Source organism: Schistocerca cancellata, chromosome 8 (genome assembly GCF_023864275.1).
Source record: "Schistocerca cancellata isolate TAMUIC-IGC-003103 chromosome 8, iqSchCanc2.1, whole genome shotgun sequence".
Lineage (NCBI taxonomy): Eukaryota > Metazoa > Arthropoda > Insecta > Orthoptera > Acrididae > Schistocerca > Schistocerca cancellata.
Window position 1 is genome coordinate 48,837,624 of NC_064633.1, and position 21,808 is coordinate 48,859,431.

At 40.0% G+C, this 21,808-nt stretch overlaps 1 protein-coding gene across 1 annotated transcript in view; it reads right to left on the bottom strand.

Moving 5' to 3' along the window:
- Positions 1-5,044: 5,044 nt before the first annotated feature.
- Positions 5,045-21,808, bottom strand: part of LOC126094575 (40S ribosomal protein S6) — a 32,660-nt gene continuing 15,896 nt past the window's right edge. The window contains exons 3-5 of the mRNA XM_049909041.1: positions 19,430-19,575; positions 7,218-7,424; positions 5,045-5,278 (exon numbers count right to left, since the gene is read on the bottom strand). Coding sequence (XP_049764998.1) covers positions 5,087-5,278; positions 7,218-7,424; positions 19,430-19,575 — 545 coding nt within the window. The 3' untranslated portion in view covers positions 5,045-5,086. The remainder of the gene's footprint in view (positions 5,279-7,217; positions 7,425-19,429; positions 19,576-21,808) is intronic.

Below are 21,808 nucleotides of genomic sequence, written 5' to 3' on the forward strand. Positions count from 1 at the left end.
TGGCCTTTACCAGGGGGTACGCGCGTGCCTTACATGTCTACCCAGGGCGGGGAATTACGCGTTACCCCGTCACCGGCTACGCGTGCGAACGCGTGGGTCGGCCTTCAGGCACGCACAGGGAGGAAGGAAGAAGAGGAAAAAGAAGAGAGAGAGGGAGGGAGAAAGAGGACAGACTGTCTCAAACGCCGAGGCGGAGACCAGAGAAGGCAAGGAGAAGAAGGCAATGAGAAGAAGGCAATGAGAAGGCAAGGAGAAGAAGGCAAGGAGAAGAAGGCAAGGAGAAGAAGGCAAGGAGAAGGCAAGGAGAAGTCAAGGGAAAGAGTAGTGAGGTGGAGAAGAGCAAAGAAAGGAACTAACCAAAGGAAGGAAGAAGCGAGAAGTGAAAAACCAATAAGACCACAATGATAGGTCGTGGAACCGTCCGTCTCCAGACGCAGGCGCTAACTACCCCCGTGAGGGGGATGGACTCCTTTTAGTCGCCTCTTACGACAGGCAGGAATACCTCGGGCCTATTGTAATCCCCGGACCCGCAGGGGGGGGGGATTATCTTTGAACGCGTCCATTTCAAGACAGGCTTTAACGTGACGATCCCTTTGATCTCCGGTAAGAAGCTTCAGCACAAATTTTGCTGCCACTCTTCGCATCCCCAAATCGATGGTCAAGATGCACTGAATTGAGCTCCAGGCCAACCCGGACAAGTTCTCAAGTTGGTCGATTGTCCTGCGTTGCTCGTCACTGATGAGATTACGGATTTTGTCGACTTCGCTTCACGCAGTTGAAAGTCGACTGGAACGGGTCTGATCTTCAACCACAATTTCTCCCTTTTTAAACCGAGAAAACCATTCGTACACTTGCGTTTTACTAAGAGCATGGTCTTTGTAGGCTGTCTGAATCAACAGTTTCTGCTGCGTTCTTGCCGAGCAAGAAACAAAACTTCACTGTCGCATGTTGTTCGTAAGAACTAGCCATTACTTCGTGTCACGTCTGCACTGTATGTACACTCAAAGAACTGCCAAAGAAACCACACTTCTCACTGTTGGGTGATGCCGCATGGCAGAATGACTCACAGCAGAGCTGTTACTACAACCCTCTGGCAGCACAACCTGCAACTACAAGTACACGATGTGCAGCATTAAGATTCCAGTTACTTTTGGGTCCCCCTCCGTATGTGCCTGAATACCATCAAAACTAGGTTTAGTTGTATGTCATTTCCTACTCAAGCTTTCTTCCACATCAACTTACATGTCTGGGCAGGTCACCCAAAAAATATAGCAATTGAAGCCATTTACTGATACAACTGCCACAGGAGTACTTTGCAATTGGAGGAAGGTCTTGAAACAGACTACAGCCTATGTTTCTCAAATCACAGCTTAAAGATCTGTACACGGAATTCTACACTTAACTAATACTCCTCTGTTAGATATATGTATGTACCATTTTCATTACAGTACCAAAACTTTCCTGCCTTACTTACAAAACCTGCATTATTTCTTCATAACTTGTGTACAACAGTGACCAACTGCTATTTTCCAAAACAAAACTGAATGGGGTAAAGTTGACCTACAATGGGGCATTAGACCATTTAGGAAAACTTTTTCGCAAGCGATTGACTATGCAGTGTCAAAATTTATTCTGAACACCGTCCCTTTTACCACAGATTTATTTTTGCATATTTGAAAGCAATAATAAAGAACATAATAAACTAATCTTGATGAACCAGAGAAGGTTGGCCCAATTTCAGTACATTAAGCACGGCTGAATTATTGGAGGCATGGATAATTTGACTACAGAAAACTAGAACCTTTTTCTCTTAGTTCACCAATACCCCATGAAAATATCCCGGCTGCAATTATGCATTCCCACCAAAATGTAAAAAATTGTTCCATGATAACCACACTAGTATCACTGCCGTGTGGCGTCTAAGGGTATACTTACACTGGATTTGTGAGGGTCAACAACTGCAGGAGGAAAATGCACAGGCCAGTTAGTGCTCCTTGTACAGTAATCTTGCACGAATCACTGGACCACACCAATTACAGTAGAACCCCTCTAATCCGACCTTGGATTGTCCGTCACTCCGGTTAGTCCAACCACACTCAGGCTCGCAAGCCTGTGCCGACTTGTCACTGACTGGATGCCTGTCGGGCCATTGTTGCTGTGCATATTGCTATAGTATACGTTATTGTGCAGTGTGTACAATGTCAACATGTTTGGATTCAAACATAAACAAGTAACTCTTTCACTAAATGAAAAATTCGGAGTGCTACAAAGACTGGACGAAGCAGAATCGCTCCAAAAAATTGCAAAGGAACTGAATGTAGGTGTTATGACAATTAACGATTAGAGGAAGAATCGGAAAGACATTGAATTCTATACAGTTACGATTGATGGTGAAAACACAGAAGAATCGCAAAAAAAAGCCTAAATTTGAACTGTGTGATAACGCATTGTGGATGTGGTTTTGTCAAGAAAGAAGGAAATGAGCTCCAATATCCGGGCCAATTCGCAAAGAAAAAGCGATAGTTTTGCACAAAAACTGGAAGCCGAAAGTAAATTTGCTGCCAGTGAAGGCTGGATTGATCATTGGAAAACTCTTCACGGTGTCCAATTTGTTTCTATTTCTGGTGAAAAACTATCAACCGATGCCGCAGCTGCTAATGAGTTTTCCGTTGAAGTTTCAAGAAATTGTAGAAGAAAAACTGTTACCCTGCCAAGTGTATAACATCGACGAAACAGGGCTAAACTTTAAAATGTTGCCAACAAAAACACTCTTAGCTTCAAATGAATCCGTGGTAGGAACGAAACTTATAAAAGACAGACTAACAGTCATTCCTTGTAGCAATGCAGATGGTACCCACAAGCTCCCCTTGCTCGTCATTGGCAAATCTAAGATGCCAAGGGCATTCAAAAATATAAACTTATCTTCCTTGCTGGTTTATTACCGCAATCAAAAATCTGCTTGGATGGACTGCAGTCTTTTTAAATCCTGGTTTTTCGACAAGTTTGCGCCATCGGTCGAAAAAGACTAAGCAAAAAAACATCAGCCTGTTCGTGCTCTACTTCTGTTGGATAACGTACCATCACATCCATCTGAGGAAGATTTGGTGAAAGGGGACATAAAAGCGCTCTGCCTCCTAATGTGACCTCACTCATGGATCAGGGCATTATCCAATGGTTAAGAAGGCAATATTGCAGAAAGTATATCAGCTCAATCTGAAGGAGGTCATAACTTATTTGAGGCAATGAAATCCCAGAACATCAAAGACGCTATCTACACAATTGCTGCAGCATGGGATGAACTGAAACCTGACGCACTGTGGAAATCATGGCGTAAGTTTTGGCCACAAGTTATGACTGAAAATGAGCATACCGAAGATGAGAAAAATGACAACGCACTGGAAATCGTTAAAGATCTACAAACTCTGGAGCCGAACGTCCCTGTCAATGAAGTTGAAGAGTGGATCAATGAATGTGACAAGACTGACACTTTTGAAGAGCTCAATGACGACCTGATTGTTGCCGCTGTTAGCCAGGAAACTGAGAATGAGGACTGACCCCGAAGACGAACTCCCCCACCCGGATTTCACACAACAATGGAAAAAACCCTTTTGACATCGAGCAGAATCTAACTTCAACTCCGCCGTACACAGTAGCCGTGCGGTTCTAGGCGCTACAGTCTGGAACCGAGCGGCCACTAAGGTCGCAGGTTCCAATCCTGCCTCGGGCATGGATGTGTGTGATGTCCTTAGGTCAGTTAGGTTTAAGTAGTTCTAAGTTCTAGGCGACTGATGACCTCGGAGCCATTTGAACTCAGCTTCAACTACAATGGACGTTTTGTGGATAAAAAATGGAGGGACACTGCAAGTAAATCTAGAACAACATATGCTAAACAAAAATGTATCACTGACTTATTTCCATGTAATTTGTTTTTGTTTTTACTGTAAAACCGGTGCATAGAGTATAATCATTTCTTCGTTTATACGGTACAGTAGTTTATTTCTTTGTAAATTTTTTTATGTACAGTGCTATAAACATTTTTTAGTTTACAGTAATATCGTTTATACATTATTAAGTACAGTAAAATACTGTAATTTGTTTGTAGTTTTTTCCTTTTAAAACCAATACATATTATAGTGTGTGTAGACTTTTTTCGTTAGTATATTGTTTAACACTGTAAAAAACATCTTTTATATGACCGTAGACGCCTTTAGTTCTTAAATCGTTTACTTTTTTGTACTAAATGACTATTTTTTTGCAATAAATATTAGATTTTTCGGATAATCCGAACTTTTTTCGTTCCGACCATGGTCCCGGTCTCGATGGTGATGGATTAGAGGGGTTCTACTGTACTTGAGATGGACTGGCAGTTACCTAATTTGGTCATGCACATTTGGTACACTTTATAAGCCTAACTGCTTCCATTCCTCTGTTCTACCTTCACACAAATTAAGTGTAGAATGTATTCAGTTCACCTAGATATTTCAATAAGTTTAGTGCCTACCCAAAGGTGTTAGCAATGCAGAGTGGAAATGCTCTATTACTTTATGAGAAGTACACAAAATAAAAATTTAATATTTTGTGCAATAAAGAAAACACATTTTAGATTCTTACACTTCTTCTGAGCTCATGTAGTCAAATTCTTATGCTGATATTTAATGTATTTGGAAAGAAAATTCTTGCCCAATGATCCACATGTCTGCCTCCTGTTTATCAGTGACAGTCTTTCTTCAAATAAATTACAGATTCCAACCCAACTTATTGTTAAACACCAAGAAAACTAAGATTTGTCCACTACTCTATGACAGGAATTGCAATACTTGATTGCAATTAATAATGTATTTACAAGACGCAAATTAAAAATAATTATGCTTCTCATAAATGGCTGAATAAATGAAGCTCATATAATGTCGTCTTTTTGACAATGAATCAAAAACTCATCTCTGCATTTCTACTAAAGTATCTGATTTTAAATAAAACTTTAGGACAGGAATTCTTTAGTAAATGGTTGAAACATTTTATTAGGATGCACAAACAAAGAGCTGAGTCACTTCCAGAATTTATTATGCAAACAAGTACATCATTAACTTCATTTATGTGGTGCTCCTTGGCTAGATGACTTTGAATCCCTCAGTGATGCTGACCGTCTTCGCTTTATTTCTTCTTGGCGCCTTACTTTAGCCTCCTTTTGTCTTTGAGCCAAAAGTTTAGCATAGTCTGCAGCTTGTTCCTTACGGCGCAATGCACGGCGCTTCTTCAATGCCAGGCGATGCCGCTTGCGCTGTGGATGGAAGTACGAGATAAATGACTAGTCACATGATTACACATCAACATTTACCATTTAAAAAACTTGACTGCATCCACAGTGAGTTAATTACTATTTGCTCTCCAAAAGTCATCTAAATCCTTTGACCACCTCATTTAACTTCAAATACTTTCCACAAAATTGTAATTTGTTGTTTTATAACTAGTAAGTATTGCAGCTGATTTTGGTTGAAAGCCCATTTTAGTTCCTATTTACTACTACTACTACTACTACTACTACTACTACTACTACAACACCCCATCTGCTACATTATTGGTGCAAATTTCCCTGATCAACTGTGCATACACTTTTTCCAACATCCCACATTTATTTTGATGAGGGAATTTTACAGCTTTACTACAAAAACATCAAGATGCTCGCAGAGAGCTTGTTATCACAATATTCAAAGAAACCTTAAATTTTACTGCTAACTACATTCCCCCACATAACTAATTTCTCACCTAACTTACACATAATGCCTCCTCTTGCTACATAAGGAAGAGTTCACATGATCTACTGGATTCCTGGCTTAGATGCCTAATTATGTGGTGTGTTCCAGAAGTATTGGGAATTTTGGAACATTGCAGCATGCATTTGTCCAATTTGCACAATTTTTAGTTGTGTTGGTAAACATGTCTGAAACATGTCTGTATACTGTATCAGATGTTTAGTCTCTTGCCAGTTGTCAAGAAGGTTTAAGTTGCTGATGTCATACCAACTGGCAGAAGCCATGAAATCTTTTCGGATGTTTTGAGTATGAAACAAAGACAGCAAAACTTATGCCAAAGCAGAAACAGTGGCAAGTCAAAGTTACTCGGGAGACACTAAATGAAGCCAGCAAAGATGCAGAACTACTGAAATGTTTCACAAGAGGTGACAAAATGTGTACAGGTATGAAATCCAAAACTGAGGCTCAGTTGTTCCAGTGGAGGCATTCTGGATTGCCAAGACCTACAAAATCTCAGCAACTGCAGTTGAATGTTGAAGTTCTGCTCACTGTTCAACTGTAAAAGCATAGCACACCATGGATATTTGCCAAAAGGTTGAACGATCAATAAAAAGTACGACTACAAGTTCAATGCCATTTTCAGGAAGCAGCCTGAAGGACCAGGATTTGTGGGAAAACAATTCACAGCTTATGCAGCATGATAATGCCCCTGCTCACAATTCACTGCATGTTTGTGAATTTCTGTACACAACATTAATGATGACCCAGTCTCCATATCTACCAAAGAAGGCCCTTGTGACTGTTTCAAAATTGAAGAAAACCTTAAAGGATAATTGCTTTACAAGCTTAGAAGAGATTAAAAAGCCATCACTAAAAGATTTAAATGCTACCCAAAGCTCTAGTTTCAGAAGTGTTTAGGGGATTGAAAGCAGTACTGGCATAAATTTATAATATCTGATGGGGACTGCCCGGAGGGATAATATTTATGTAGATAAAATTAGATCAAAAAATGAAAATTCCCAATACTTTTTGAACACATCTCATACATTACTTCTCTAAAATGTCTCACTTGTACACTAAGAGTACCACATTCTGCAGCACCCTTAAATCATAGAGAGACTTTTACTTTTCCACACATATGAACGCCACACAGTTAAATCCACTGGCAGCTGCCTGAGTGTGGGCATTATACTGGTGTATGACAGTAGTGTATTTAGAGTATATAACATTAACTATAAATAAAGATGCACAAGTGGAGTGATTCATTTATCTCTAAAATAATTAGAAAAAGTATTGCAGTCATACCCAAAGACCAAAATGTAATACTAACTTTTTCAGCATTCAAAATCAAATATCAGGCATTAAGAACATCAGCCAGAACCCCACAGATAGTTTTTAGACAAGTATCTAGATTGCACAACAGGATTTTAGAAATATCCCACAGTAATGTTAAACAGTAACTCTTACCTGTAATGTAACTGGAGTGATAAGCCGTTGAATTTTTGGTGCCTTGAAACGTTGCTTAGTTTTACCTTCTTTCAACGGCAACGGTCTCTTCACAATGTACTGTCGCACATCATCTTCCTTTGATAAATTAAAGAGCTTCCGAATCTTTGAAGCACGCTTTGGTCCCAACCGACGTGGAATTGTATTGTCAGTGAGGCCAGGGATTTCCTACAACATATTTGCAATTAAGAATCTATAGTTGTCCACCACAAAATACTCAACAATGATTGTCATTCTTACTGAACTAGCAAAAACACATCAAATCTGTGAAGCACCCTCCCCCTGTACATTTAACTATACTGACTAATTATTGTGTGGCATCACTGGCAGAGAAACCACACAGTGCACATACCCGATGCAATTTTGGAGACTTGTGCCTGGAGAGGAAATTATTAGGACAACTCAAATATTCAGCCCACAACGAAAGAAAATCTCACCAGGAATCAGACCTATGACCTCACAATCTAAGAGGCATTGAACTTACCACTAGACCATGAATGGCAGGCATTACACTGATCAAATGGAAGAAACATACTTCCTTAAAAAATTCTGATAATTTTGAAATCCAACTTAAAATTTGGAATATGCGACCAAAATCTGACTATTTCATACCAGCCAACTTTCAAAAACAGAAATCCAGAAGATCCCAAATCACAAGAATTTAATGCACGCACGTCACAAAGTGTTGAAGCACATAATGTACGCTACATTTTAAGTTCACCATTTTCTAACTCTGAAGTTATGTACTCACACAAGTTACTTCATGGGGAGTTCATTCGTTGTCACTTAACATTGGGAACAGTTAACACACTGCACGAAAATGAGCTTTTCTGCACTTTATCTTGCAAGCTGCAATAATGGATGACACTGTCAAAATGACTAAACTGAACATTTACACTTGTTTACAAAATTTTATCAAGTTCACAGAACCCATGCTATATTCCATCACAGGTTCCAGAAGAGAGATAAAGTTGTGTAGCTTTCTTCGATTTTTTCAGAAATTCTGAAGGAAAACTATCGATGTAACATGGACCACTGCTTCTTGTTTTCAAAACAGAAATGGATCCTAGAGTTTCATTTGACACTGAGGACCTAAACTGACTGCAATTCTTCTTCACCAAACTGAAAAACAAACACACACACACACACACACACACACACACACACACACCAACCATTGCTGTGCAGTAGGGTCAAAACAGAGCATTAGCCTAGATAACTCATTGTACTTAGGAACATAGGAACACCATCAGCTCCATGAATGCTCATCAGGTGAGCCCTTTGGTATCATCTGTCAAGTTCTCGCACTCAACAATAGCAGAATCGTGAACCTGCAGAACCACAAATTGGCTCTGAAACATGTTCATTGCATCCTCAGCTGACTCACTTCCCTTCCTCAGCAGCAATGCTGGAAACCTTTCTACAATAAATTCTACAGAAGAAAACTTTGCATCATCAATTTTAGAAAATTCTGCAACCTTTGCATGCTTCAGTACTTCGCCACTGAGAGGATACTTGTTTATGATATAATCACATGCAGAGCAGAAGTAAGCCGTGATAGATGAAAATAATGTTGATTTATCTTTATCATTAAGTTTCTTCACCAAACTCATTGTCTGAACACTAATTACTAGATCATCATTGTCTCTCATTCTCAACAAGATGGTACTGAACTTTCTATAACAGGGAAGTCTTTATAACTTTAGGTTTAACAAACCGGAAAGAAGCTGCTGTAATAGGTTCATCATTAGTTTTAACTGTTTATGAATTTAATGGGAAGCACTCAAGTGCAGAACTGAGATTCTGCCAATACAGGAATGAAAGTAGGAAAGCACAGTATGGCTTGTTTAAGCATTAAGAGAGAAACAGTTTTTCTTCACAAGTGAATAATGCTGAGGTTCTTCAGCACAGGTGTGGCAGATGCAAATCTCTTTGAGGCAACCAATTCTGGTGACAGCCTTCCTCTTTTTACAGTCTTTAGAACCACCAAGCTCAGCTTTTGGGATTGTAAACAATGTTAAGCTACTTGATGCACACACAGCACTAAAATGCACATCTTTAAAGAACCCAACTAAAGGCTCCCACTGCTCCAACAGTCTCTGCAGACTCTTTCCTAAAGACAGCCATCTTGTGCAATTATTTTTTAATATCTTCTTAGTTTCCTTGTCATGAAGCTCTTGGAACTTCAAGACTTTCCTTCCTCTTGCAACTCTCTTCTAATTAATAGAAAATGTCGAGTAAAAGTTCATCAATCTTAACAGGCAAACCGCTTGCACATTTCTCAGCAGCCAAGTTCATCAAATGACATGAGCAACCCAGCACAAAGACATATGGCTGTGCTTCCTTTGAAACAGCAACAACTCCATTTTTCTTTCCAATCATGACCAGAGCACTGTCTGAATGGAACACTACACAATTTTCCATTGGTATTTTGTAATACTCCAACTGTGAAATCAACCATTTCCAACATTATGTCCCACTGAATCACCCACCAAGGCTGGGACCGACAGCACCAAAGTAACTATGTTTTCCTGCTTTTCCTCAAAACGATTAAGGGGTGAAACTTAGCACCACTGCCATTTCTCCCATCGGTAGCCAAAGTAAATGGTTCACATTGCAAGCAACTAATGAGTTCATTTCTTGAATCTGTAGCCATTTCTTTCATAATGTGAAGTCTTCGTACGACCAAAACAGTATCTTTTTGCGATTTATGAACCAGAGAACATTTTCTTAAGAAGGGCACCAGCATGACCACCAGCAGCTAACAGAATTATTATGTTCAATTAAAAATGAAGTGAACAAACATTCTACTCTTATTACACCAAGGTCAGCTCCAGGAGTTGTAAAAACTGAAACAATTTTCCTACTGCTATCCTCCTTTATTTACTCGAGACGTGTTTTACAGATTTGACATGATTCAGTTCTTCCTCCGTAACCAATGTTTATATCACATGAACACATGGAACAGAACGCGAATGTTTCACCTTTCCACAATCGCATAATGCACGGAAATTCGGCAGACTATGCATCCCTGAAAGACTGGTGATATTGTTTCTTAGTAGAACTCAAAACCCTAAATTGCACAAAAATTCATTACAGAATTTCACGAATACCAGAACTACAGCAAACAGCATAAAACCAAGCATAAAGCCTTCCCCCTAACATGCAATCAAAGCACAAGGAGTATGCAGCAATAATCTGCGAGTTTTGATTATCAATATAACATTTGATCAACTTTCTCTGGCAGCGTTTCAAACAAGGGACAATGACAAAAGCGCAGCAATATTGTGCGGGAAGGAACTATTGATATTATCGGCCGACTTTGAATCCAATTTCAAACACATCTCAGAATAGCAGCTATTACAAAAGTCAAAACTGAAATGCAATATGAATGCAGAGGGCGGGAACAAGCCCAGAAGTTGAAAATCCGGAAAACTGGGATATTACCCCAAAATCAAGAAATCTTCTGGGAAAACAAGAAAACTTAGCAGGTATGGAATTTACCAATATCTCAAACTTACTGTTTCCTTATTCAGATGAAGTATGAAATTTTCATGCTGATGACGCTCAGACTTAAGGCTTGGCCAGACAATGTGGCCTGGCATTAAGGCCAGAGCCCTTCAGTCACAGCAGCATCATTGAAATGCTTGTTATTTTATCATGCAGTCCACACAAAGTGCAGCACCAATGCAGTAACTGGCCTGCTACACCGACCAATGCCATGTTGTCTCAGAAAATACGATTCACTGCAATAATTGGCAGCACCTGTTGGCAGCTTTAACTGCTGTGTTCTCACACTGACGGCTGAATGTATCGTCAACTGCACTACACAAGCAAGCTTCTACCAAAGTTTCAGCCACCACCATAGTGTGACTGACACCAACAGCAGTCACTACAGCCAGCCGCTCTCACTTTGATGACATTTCTTGCTGCTGAATGCCTCAGCTATCTGCTGTGGCATGAGCCACACTGCCAGTCCATGTTCTGTCTGGCCAAGCCTTTAAGTAGGACAAAGAATGGACCATTACTGACTCCAATGTAGTCTGGAGAGAAGCAAGGCAGTGACCAACTGGTAAACTCATCTGAGTATTACCAGCAGACAAGCAACATCCTGACACTGCAGAAAGAATATGACGTGTGAGCAGAGAAAGTGGGGATAGTGATAGCATAGGAAACTAGGTGCTGGAATCACCAAATTAAAAGGGGAGGGATCACAACATCAACCAAAAGACTAACACCATGGCTAGTGCAAATGGATCCAGTGGCTACAGGGTTACCACAAAGGTGAACAGGATCCAAAAGGAGCACCATGAAGGGGCAGCTGATTCATAAACTTAACCACAGTCCAGACAAGACAGAATTAATGTCTGATGAAGGCAGAGGCAAGTTGAACAATCTGCACCCAAACAGGTGTGGGCAAGGAAGCAAAGGACATCGAGTTTATGGAAAAAGCCAACCTTCAAAAGGCAGATACAAGGCAACCAAGTAAACTGGTTGTCAAAGGGAAGACAAGAAATGTAACTGGGGAATCTTAGTCTGGTGTTGGGCATCTAGGTGGCTCTCCCAATCAACTGCCTGCAGTAAAGCATAAATGCATCACACCCCAAGTTAAGGGGACAGAATTTAAAACTGCGTGAGAGCTTCCATGCAGAAGTGCACTGGCTGGCACAATGAAGCTGTCACTCCACAGATGCCACTGAGTGGGAGCTAGTCCACATACAGAAATCATCCACATGTGGAGCAAGGGTGGCCAACAGTCTAGCAAAGGCCAAAAGTCCATTAATAGCAATGAGAAAAAATATACTTAACATGGAGCCTTGTAGAACAATGCCAACTGAAATACAAGACACATTTGGTAGGTACTGACAAATTGGGAGGGGGCCCCAAAGACCTCAATCAGAGCTTAAGTAGGATGCGATGGAGCCAAGCTGTGTCTTAGGCCTTATGGAGATCGAACAAAACAACAACATGGCACCACTGAGAAAAGCACTGCCAAACTGAGGTTACAATTTAAGCAGATGATTGATCAGAGATGTTTAGCAGCAGTGAAAGTCACCTGCTCAGTCCTAGTGCGGACCAGGTAGCAGGGAAACAGTCTCATCCCAAGGTGGCAAGCCTGGTCTTCCGTGTGTAGCCAGGGAAGGGGAAGGCCACAGGGTTATACAAAGCAGCACTGCACGATTCATTACCAACCAAAGAGACAGATATAGAAGAATGGCCAGCTTTTTTAGCTTATTACATTTCATACACAAAGCATAAGCCCTGATACCACCTGCTCCAAACACGGGCTCTTCCCACCTAGCAAGAGTGTTGCTGGGAGTTCTGATGTGCCACAATTATAAGCAATCACTCCTAGGCATGCACCAGAAGACAACCGTTCACTCATCAGAAGTGTGGTCCCTGTGTTGTCAGGGGCTTAGCTACACCTCCCAAGGATGGTTACATATGCTGGTGACCTAGCATGGCAACAGTGAGGAAGGAAGAGGGGGTGTGGAATCCACACTGTAGGTGCTAGTGAGGGAGTTTGTCAAAAGGCTCACACTACGAAGAGAAAATTTACAAGTGAAGGCCAAACCCCCAAAGGGGAATCAAAAACATCAAAAAGTAAAATTGAAAAAGAAAAGGCTATGTAAAAACCAGAAGGAAAACAAGAAAATAGTTGGATAGTCAGGTCGACATAATTAAGAACATCAAGCGAGAGGGACAAGTGAGGACAGGAAGGGAGGGACATAAATGCAGCCCGGGAAGGAAGAATGGACCGTAACAGCTTGGTAGCCTGTGTAACACCCATGACCTCACAAAAGAGCTGCGAACCCCCAGGGGGACTGCGGCACAGAAATGCAGCAAGTGTGTCACTGCAGTTCTAAGGTTCCAAAAGGGATACGAAGTCACACTGACTCCATTGCCATGGCCAGCTGCTATAGGTTCCTCAGTTGAGGGTCCATGGTATCACCAGCCTAATTGAAGTGGTCCCAGATTCTCAACTTTGTTTAAATCCATTGTTTGATGGCCTGGAGTATAGTAAACTCATCCTAATGCACTTCAGACCATGCACATACACTCTAAACTGTGACATTGCACTATCCTGCTGGTAGATGCCATCAGCTGACCTCAAACGAACTGCATGTATGGGTGTGGGCATGGGCTCCAAAAGAGATATCCATACTTGGGTTGATACATTGTGCCTTTCGGAATGACACAATCACCCAGGGAATGCCACAAAAACTTTCACACACCACAGCATTCCTCCCTCTAGCCTGGACACTTCAGATGAGTGTTTCAGAGCATTTGGTTTCAGACATTCCACACTGCACACACCAACTACCATCTGATAGACCACAAAATGTGATTCACCTGAAAAGCCCACCCGTCGACAGTCAGTGGATGTCCAGATGCATTGCCAATGTAAAAATTCCAGCCTTCATCACCTATGAACAGCAGTCAATGTGGGTGCATGTACCAGGCACCTGCTGCAGACACCCATATGTAGCAATGCTCCTTGGTTCATCTCAGCCATCAGTTACTCATCTATTCTACAGCAGACAACTCCACAGCTGTCATTTATCCCACTGACAATGGCCCACGGCACACCACAGTTGTCTCATTGCCAGTTTTGGGCAGCAACATTTTGCTATGCACACTGTACTTCACCACTCTGGGGGCTGAGTCCTAGCATAGCTTGGGCAATATCACTGTTTAAAAGACCATGCCCCAGTATAGCTCTGGCCACGATTTTCTCAATATGCGAGGCACCACTAAAACTGGACTCATTTCACATGATAATGTACAGACCCTTGCAAGTTGTCCATTCAGAGGTGCTGCCCCCTTGCTAATTTATTTGAAAGAAACATTAGTGAATTTACCAGCTGCCATCACAAATGGCTGAATCAATTTGTGATAACGCCGACAATTTCATGCATGTACACTTTAGGTTTCGCAACTTGCTGTGACTTTTACAAATAGGTCACATCTGATGAGTTAGAAATTTTGGAAGCTAATGAGGACATTGCTCAATAACTCATTTGGAACATTTTTGAAGGACAACTACACTTAATCTTTATTTTAAAATTTGTTATCTAGCAACTATAGTAAATTGAAAAATCTTTAGGCTTGGACCTTTTTTTGGTATGCATTAGCTCTGAAAATATATGTATTACACACGTAACAATAATGCTTTAAATAATGGCATAAATGGCCAATCTTCTAGGCTTGATACTCCTCAAAGTGGCTAATCTTCGAACTGTTAACCATGACAGCACACTAACAGTTTAAAACTTAGCTGCTTTGGAAATGCTTCCACTCTTTGCCCAAAAGCCAAGTCAGATACATCACTCTGTTTCCACATTACAACAATGACTGTACTGTTTCTCGCATGCCCAACAAGCTTCATATGCCCTCCACTGCCAGTGCTGCCACCTGCCATCTGCGAGTGGTTATTACACTTTGACATTAATACAGGTTGTCGTCACAATGTGACTAGACACTGTAATTTAGAATCTTACTTGTTTGACTTACTGAGATGGCCACAAAAATCTTGACTTGTGGCATTTCACTGCACTTTAAAATCTACCACTCAACACATGCCCCAACATAAACTTACAGTAAATATTATTCACCCAATCTAGATCTTACTTGCAAAGTATGACAAGCACACAAATACTATACTGGTCACACACTATCTTGGCCCCTCTTGATTGGTGAAAGTGCTGACTTCGTGCAGCTCCAAAATATTTACACTTGATGCCAGCCAGTTTTTCAACAGTAGTGCCATTGTGATTGTAGAGCTGATTTGTGTGCAGAATTGAGCATAGTAATTGTTAACATCTACAAAAACTGGGCGAAGTAGCTAAATCTGGTTCATCTAGCAACTCCCAACATTCCTGTCACTTCTGTGACATTAAACCATTATATGTCTGCTTCTTTTACGAGCTATAAACTGACTGTTCTGGGAAGAGGCAGCCAATGTGCTAGAAGACTTTTTGCAACACAAGCTTCTGCTCTGGGTATCCTATGCTAAGAGACTAAATAAAAGTGTGCTATATGCATTGCACCAACAAGAAAACAAATCCTGACGTGTAAATTCAAGGTATCAGATGCCCCCAAGTACTTTTGGGGAGTCTTTGTTGCTGGATAAATATCACTGCATCGATAGTTGGATAGCAGTGTGGTAAGTACCTGCATTAATTTACCACAGATTCTAGAACTGTAGAAGCACATGCCTGTACAGCGCTGGTGCTGTGGAAACATCAGAATTATTTATGACTGGCAATTACCATATATTTCAGCAAATAACATGATAGTTGAAGCATGAAAAAGTATTGTCTTATATGACATATAAAAGATCAGATTTATATTTTTATAATAATTAAAACCTATATATTATCACTCAATTTAAAACAATGCAAAATACAACTATTACAATTATCTAAGAAAAGGAGCTCTTTAAGAACACCCTCAATTTTGTTGTTGAAAAGATCATCATATGGGTCCGTTTTGCATCTTGTCAATCAATATCCACTCAAGTCATCAGTAACATAAATCGTTCTCTGTGCCATTCATAGCACTGGCAATGCCACACTTCTTGAAGGATTTTATCACTATTTTCACTTTCACTCTTTTCCACGATTTGATCATGAAATCACACAAAACATGCTGCGGCCCACATAACTCCACCTTTTGTACATGACTTTTCGCCACTCATCATCCAACCATTCTATTGTTCATGGATGTGATTTGGATGGTTTATTAAGAGGTATCTAAAGCTTGCAGCATTGAAGTCTAACCACCCAGTATAACATCAATCTTAGTGTTGCTTTATGTTATGTGATTTTTGGTGTTGTCAGTCTAGTATGTGACTACAAAACATATCCCAAATTAATAAACTTTGTTGATATTTCAGAACACCTACTGACTTCTGCCACACATTTTCCATCCACAATTTTACACCTTTCCTTCCATTACTTTTGATGATAATGTACAAAAATTCCTGGACAAAATTTTAAGCTAGGTCTTCTGCTTGAAAACAATTGTAGGTTTTTAATTTGTGCCATCTACCATGCATGTTAATATTCCTGTAAACCTGGCTTTTTCATGGCCTGTATTTCTAAGTTTTTACACCTTTTGTTCCGACAGTATTATTTATTATATTGCAGTTTTTTGTTGTTACATTCATATTTCTAGTATGAGACCCTGGAAAGTTTAATTTTTGCTTCATACGAATAAAACTTATGAAAGCTCTTAAATGTATGGTCAAGATCTTTCAGAAATTTCTGCTCAGTTTTTGTTCTGCCATTCTATATTTTTCTGTTAATGAAACAACTACAACAACCTACTGTTGCTTTAAATTCTTCGCTGTTAATTGGATTGGCTGCTGCCCATTTCAATGCATAAGCCTTAATCTTATGTCTCGTAGGAACATAATTCTGCCTCCTCTTTTACCAATTCTGCAACACTATTCTCTAAATCTGGCCAGCAATATACTCCTCTCCTCCGAGAATACACTTTTTAAACAGCATCTTCATTCTTTCACCAATTACTTATCTTCCATTACATCGAAAGCCCTTGCTAAAGCAGAACTGTTCAATTCTTTTGCCTTTTTATGACTTTGAAGGATAATCTTGCTTTGTGTTTCCTTTTTGTTGGTTCCATCATTAGCACTCATTCTACAAATTTCACACTACACATGAGTTCTTTGTCACATGCTTCTACAAGCAAAACTATAACAATGTTGGAGGAGGCTTTTGCTGTATGTGTGCAACTGTGCCAACTGTCTAGTAACATACAGTGGAGATGTCTGCAAAAAAGAATAGTCAATAGGACACTTATGAATACTGAAGGTCATCACCCAAATCGGTGCATGTATTAGACATTTCTTAACTGCACACTTTTCCATACACATTTGTTTTTTTCAATACCTCTTTACAGTCCTTTAATATTGTCTCCCTTCTCTATGACAATCCCAAACTCACAAGCCCTATTACTTCATCCGCAACATCACTTCTGCTCATCTATCGAATTGCTATGGTAACACACCCGCATGTATGTTTTTTCAATTTCAGGAACAAGTCGAAGCCAGGTACTTCAGGAACAAGTCGAAGCCAGGTACTTCAGGAACAAGTCGAAGCCAGGTACTTCAGGAACAAGTCGAAGCCAGGTACTTCAGGAACAAGTCGAAGCCAGGTTGACTCAAGTCTGGGCTATGGGGAGGATGCAGCAACTCTTTCCACCCATATTCACAGTTTTTGGCTACAACACTGGCAACATGCGTGCAAGCATTGCCGTGGAGAATTAGTGGCCCAGCTTCACGCAGCAACTGAGGTCGGATTTTGTGCACTTTCTGCCCAAGTTCTGCATGAAGTTACAATAATACACTGCTGTGAAACTTATTCCATACGAGACTGTCATGATGATTCTTGGTGATCGTATGCAAAAATTATTTAGTTGAGCTTTGACTGAGCATGTCTAAATTTTTTAGGAACTTGAGAATCTGAAGTTCTTCACCTGGACTGATTTCAGCTCTGGTTCAACATCTCCGTAATCCACATTTAATCAAAGAACTCTCATCCTTCATGGTCAAATCATCATTTGAGCAAGGTTTCAATGTGCAGACATTTCAGTTTCTCTTCAGTAGTCAGTGTGTGACATCTCTTAGAAATTTTTCTTCTTCAAATCATTTGTCAGAATACGGAATAGTAATTTTGAAAGGGGGGGTGGCGGAAGATTCCCATAGCTTCAGAGATTTCCTCAGAAGTTGCACTGCGATCTTCAAGAACATCTGCCACAAGTTTTAGATTTCATTCATCTGTTGACTTTTTAGCCTTCCGAGTCCAATTATTGTCTATGCTCGTACAACCATCACAAAAATGATTAAGCCAATGCGAAACTGTACTACCATCCACTGTAAACTTTAGAGTTCTGCAGGGTTTTTGCCATTTAAAGTTTCAATCTTTATGTACGGCCTCTAGTCTTCAACAGCCACCATACCCGAGACCCGTACAGAGTCCATTTCTATTTCACCAATTTAATGAGTATACAGCGCACAAAAAACATGCCTGTCCCTCAAGCTCCCAAAAGACAAGTTTCTTTCACCTTTCTAATATGAAAGTTCACATTGCAACCAAGCCTTTAATTTCATTCACATTTTTATACAGCATGCCATATTTGATATCTGTTCCCCTCTGCCAGCATAAACACTAACAGTTTCATACATGTGCAGAGGTCTGAGCATATAAATTATCTTTACAAAAAGAAAGCCATGTACCTGACACTTTGGAAGCAGCCCCTTATCAAGCATGCAAAGCAGTGTCATCTAGACAGACTTTAATAACTTGCAACCATATACGGCTTTCAACTGAGCAATGTCTACACCAGCCAATTGAAAAACCTGGAAATGACAATTCCAGACTTAATAGCACTGTTCACCTGCAATGCCGCACCTGGTTCTGAGCCACCCACTGGTGGAACAATCATACACAAGCACACAATGAAATTTAAGACAAATACAGCCTTTGTTCAATTGTGAGCTTAAATTTTTAACTTCTATACACAAAACCCACTGACAGCAACATCTCAAAATTTCTGTACATTTCTCCTCACTACACCAGTCATTCAGATGCTGTACACAGATCCTGCAAATTGTTAGGCTGAAGCAACTATAAAAGGCTGTACACCAAATTTATTCATATATATTAGTTACGTACACTTGTGCTTAGCCCTTATTTAACAAACCTGTAGATGTCAATCGGTTTTTCTGTAAAAACTTTTATGCATAACTGTTTAACCTCATTGTTGCCAGATAAATTCCACTGCACCAATGGTTGCAGAGCAGTGTGGTAAGTACCTGCATTAGTTTACCACAGATTCTAGAACTGTACAAGCAAAGGCCACTTAGTACAGTGCTGGTGCTGTGGATATAAGCCATTCACATTCATTTCATTAAGGTGACATGATTAGAGAAAAATTTGAATCTACAAATTCCTTCGTAACAGACTTACCACCAAGAGCTATAAGTGTTTAGTGCAGTGTGCAGCATTACATATCTAACAAAATAGACCACCATGCTGCTGTCACAGGGTGCTCAATTATCTAAATAAATCTACTTATTAAGAATTACAAATGACCTCTTTCACCATGAATATTCAGTATCTGATATAAACACCACATGGCCAACTTACCTGTTCTCCTTTGCGGGTGATGACTAATGCCAACACACTTAGGTTTGCATCAACAATGCACCCACGAACCGATTTACGCTTTCTTTCACCATCCCGTCTCGGGCGGTAACATGAATGACCCTTTGACAACAAGAGGCGCACTCTACCTGTAATTTGTCAAAGCTTTAATGAAGATCTATTCAACAAACAACATGCACAAAGATGTCCAAATCTCTAATATTTCACACTAAGTAACATTTTCACCAAATGCACTCAAAAGCCACAAAGTCCAAAGTTGTTCTTATTTTGACAGAAACTTTAAATTCTGGGTACACTCTTGCAACTTTAGAGCAGACCACTGAAAAAACAATCTCACATCTGCTTCAGCACTGATAGCCATTTGGCTTCTAGATACCACCAAGCCCTGCATTTGTAGTCAGACTGTCAGGCTTTGTAGAACTGGTTGCTGTTCTAGATATCAAATTTACTGTGTAGCCTAAAGCTTACAGTGATTTGCTTAGGCATCACTATCAAAATGGATTACTTTAGTGATCCTGGGTCTGACAGTTTAGTGGCTCAAAATTGTAGAAGAATGTGATACTACTACATTGGAGACTACTGACACCAGTTTGAAAGATGTCTAAATGCTTGCCAGTGGTATGTGAACTCCCTCTATCGTACTCCAACCAGCTCCTCAAAGATTTCCATTAACTATGTGGGATATGCTGGTTTCACATCTACACAGAAGTAAAAAGTAAAGTTCCAGGATACTTTACTCAAGTACCAGTGCACAAGTATAATTCAACTTTATCAACTAACACCAAGTTTTAACTCATTTTGAGCTTTAAAAGCTACCTCTGTTGATACAGGACAATTCTGTGATGATACAGATTGGGTTGCCAGCATTCTCAAAAAATTTTAGAGAAAGTAATGTACAGTCGGTTGTATAACCATCTTATCTCAAATAACATATTGTCAAAGTCACAGTTTAGATTTCTAAAAGGTTCTGATATGAGGCAGCTATCTACACCTACAGTGAAAATGTGCTTAATTCATTCGACAAAAAATTGCAGGCAACTGGTATATTTTGTGATCTGTCAAAGGCATTTGACTGTGTAAATCGCAATATCATTTTAAGTAAATTGGAATATTATAGTGTAACAGGAAATGCATGGTTCAAATCTTATATGTCAGGAAACAAAGGGTGTTATTAGAAACAGACGTGTATCAATCTATCAGGCATCATCCAACTGGGAACTAATTACATGTGGGGTCCCACAAGGTTCCATTTTGGGGCCCTTACCTTTTCTTGCGTACATCAATGACCTTTAATCAGTAACATTACCAGATGCCAAGTTCTTTTTGTTTGCCGATGATACAAACATTGCAGTAAATAGCAAATCAAGTGTAGTCTTAGAAAGCTCAGTTAATAAAATATTTGTGGACATTAATAACTGGTTCCTAGCCAATTCCTTGTCACTAAACTTTGAAAAAACACACTACATGCAGTTCAGAACTTTTAAGGGGTGTCCCACGAGTATATTTCTAACATACAATGACAAGAAGATAGAAGAAGTGGACAGTGTTAAATTCTTGGAATTACAGCTAGATAATAAATTCAACTGAGAGGACCACACGACAGAACTGCTGTAGTGCCTTAAAAAATCTGTTTGCAATGCAAATTTTGTCAGACAGAGGATATAAAAATGAAAGATCTGGCACACTATGCTTACCTTCATTTCATAATGTCCTATGGGATTATTTTTTGGGGTAATTCATCAAGCCAAGCTAAAGTTTTCCAGGCACAAAAACGTGTAGTAAGAGATATGTGGTGTGAACTCAAGAACATCCTGCAGAAGCATGTTTACGGAACAAGGGATACTAACTACTGCTTCCCAGTATATTTATTCCTTAATGAAATTTGTTGTTGTGGTCTTCAGTCCTGAGACTGGTTTGATGCAGCTCTCCATGCTACTCTATCCTGTGCAAGCTTCTTCATCACCCAGTATCTACTGCAACCTACATCCTTCTGAATCTGCTTAGTGTATTCATCTCTTGGTCTCCCTCTACGATTTTTACCCTCCACACTGCCCTCCAATGCTAAATTTGTGATCCCTTGATGCCTCAAAACATGTCCTACCAACCGATCCCTTCTTCTAGTCAAGTTGTGCCACAAACTTCTCTTCTCCCCAATCCTATTCAATACCTCCTCATTAGTTAGGTGATCTACCCACCTTATCTTCAGCATTCTTCTGTAGCACCACATTTCGAAAGCTTCTATTCTCTTCTTGTCCAAACTAGTTATCGTCCATGTCTCACTTCCATACATGGCTACACTCCATACAAATACTTTCAGAAACGACTTTCTGACACTTAAATCTATACTCGATGTTAAATTCC